Here is a 2,097-nt window from a genome sequence, read left to right on the forward strand (position 1 = left end):
TAGAAACTACTAAAATTAAATGGAAAATAAGAAAAAATATTAACAGTTTTATATCTGTTAAAAAGAAATGGCTGTCTATTTTAAATCAAGCCAAAAAGAAAACCTCAAACCTAAAAGACAAATTCTTTTAACTACTAAGAAACCAATAGCAGAAGCTTGCACAAGTCCTCAAACACAGAAGACAGTGGCAAGATTTTAGGGAAAATATAAGAAATCATTTCCAGGATCTTCAAGAAGTCATAGATTACCACAACAGGATCCAAAAAAAAAAAAAAAAAAAAAAAAAATTACAACCTGCAGATCACTCTGCTCCATCCAACTTACAAGAAGCTCAGTGGCCCCCTTGCCAGGATGCAGGACACCTGGGTCCCTGGCACACTCCCCTTGATCTTTGGCCTGCTTTCCAGTCTCCAAGGAGTAAGCACCAAGGAGGCTGTAAACACGTTTTGCTGAAACCACAGCCCTTCTCAGCTTACCCAACCTCGAGACCTGCAGAAGCTGCCCCAAAGGATTCACATGCTGTGACAGTGAATGCTGTCCAGAAAGAAAGGTCTGGGATCCTAAAATCTGGAATCCTCAAAACGAACCCTTCAGGATCCTGTTTGTCATCTTATTGGTCATGGTACCCCTCTTGTGCATCTGTGGCCTAGTGAGGCGCTTCTGTCCCAGTTGCAGAGAACTACAGCATGACTTCAGAACAGCAGATCATCAGACACCTCCAGAACCAGCCTCCAATGCTCCCCTAGAGAGCATTTGGGTCACCTCCTTGGATCCCCCTCCACCCTACAGTCAGGTTGTTCTGAACTCAACTCCTACAGAACCACCTCCTCCCTACAGCCTCAGGCCTAAGGGCCCTGATGGCCAGAATAGAGGGACTGGCTATGCAACCCTTTGAGCTACCTCACACACAAACCTCTTGGACCAAACCCAGGACCCTGGAATGACTGCCTATCCCATCATATCTCTTGTCCTTTGAATTAATTTACTGTTTTTATACATTGCCTTCCCCTCCCCTTTTGTTATGAGAGCTAAGGTGCATCCATAATATCTGTCCCACACTAAAGGCTATTGACATTTTTAGAATTGGGGGTACCTGTAGTGGATGTAGACAGATCATGGCTAGTAGAGAGCCAATCTTGACTGGACAGCTCACTCTGCCATCCTACAGAAGCACATCTGAGCCTGGAAGAGATTGAAGACTGAGCTGCGCAGACTCTGAGCCATCTTCCAACCACACCTGCGCAGAGAGGACCTCCCTCTACCTCTATAGCAATGCAGAGGCACAGGCACTGAGATTCCCTAGCTGGCCGCTAAGTGGGGATGAAGACAAGGTCCGAGGCTAAGGAAACACTGGCAGCTGCTTCCAGTGGGGACTGACTTCACTGACCACCTGCTAGGAGAGTGGAGCATCCAAGTTGGGAATGAAAGCTTAGACCTCCAGCTTCCTGGGGCCTCAGGGACACTAAAGAAATGCACTGGAAAGCTCCCACAATCCTGTTCTAGTCCTGGGACTTGCTTTTCTGGAAGACCAGAACTTGATGAAGCCTAGGACTCTTAGGGGAGATACAAGCCAGAATACAGCCTTCTTGGACAAGATAGGGTGGGGAGAAAGCCTCGAGAAGCAGCCTTGGTTAGGCTACTGTGGAGTGAGGACGTGGAATACTTACTTCCACATTCCTCTCCTGGAATCCCTTGAGGAGAGGAGGCAGATCCTTGCTCCTCCTCCTGCTGAGCCTGGGTTCTAGGCTCTACAGGCCAACCCAGCCCAAAGTTGACTCCTGAAGGAAAGGTTTTGTCCTGTGGCAGATGGACTGAGGACAGCTTGGAGCTTGGACTGTCCTGAGAGGATCTGAGGAGTGAAGATAGTTCCTGGTACCCATTCCTTGGCACCTTACCCCTGTTTTGATGGTGTGCTGCAGAGGGCTGAAGGCCAATGTGCAGGCAGGGCAGGTGTGGCTCTCCTGGACTCCCTCTGTAGACCAGGTTGCCTGCACATTCAGGATCCTCAAGAATACTCATCCCTGGGCCACCACAAAAGATGACAGGACAGGGATTCCAGCTAGATTCAGGCTCTGAGAACTGGGCTTTTCCCTGTAG

The 2,097-nt window shown here is 48.5% G+C and overlaps 1 protein-coding gene across 1 annotated transcript; it reads left to right on the forward strand.

Moving 5' to 3' along the window:
• The first annotated feature begins 351 nt into the window (after positions 1–351).
• On the forward strand, positions 352–895 carry LOC116073198 (transmembrane protein 92-like). The gene is made up of 2 exons (XM_031344930.1): positions 352–443; positions 496–895. Exons 1-2 carry the CDS (start codon positions 352–354, stop codon positions 893–895), a joined length of 492 nt encoding a protein of 163 aa, XP_031200790.1.
• The last annotated feature ends 1,202 nt before the right edge of the window (positions 896–2,097 follow it).

Source organism: Mastomys coucha, unplaced genomic scaffold (genome assembly GCF_008632895.1).
Source record: "Mastomys coucha isolate ucsf_1 unplaced genomic scaffold, UCSF_Mcou_1 pScaffold23, whole genome shotgun sequence".
Lineage (NCBI taxonomy): Eukaryota > Metazoa > Chordata > Mammalia > Rodentia > Muridae > Mastomys > Mastomys coucha.

Coding starts and splice junctions, on each gene's coding strand:
- LOC116073198 (XM_031344930.1), top strand. CDS start 352: ATGCAGGACACCTGGGTCCCTGGCACACTCCCCTTGATCTTTGGCCTG. Junction 444..495: donor ACCAAGGAGGCTGTAAACAC/GTTTTGCTGAAA, acceptor CGAGACCTGCAG/AAGCTGCCCCAAAGGATTCA.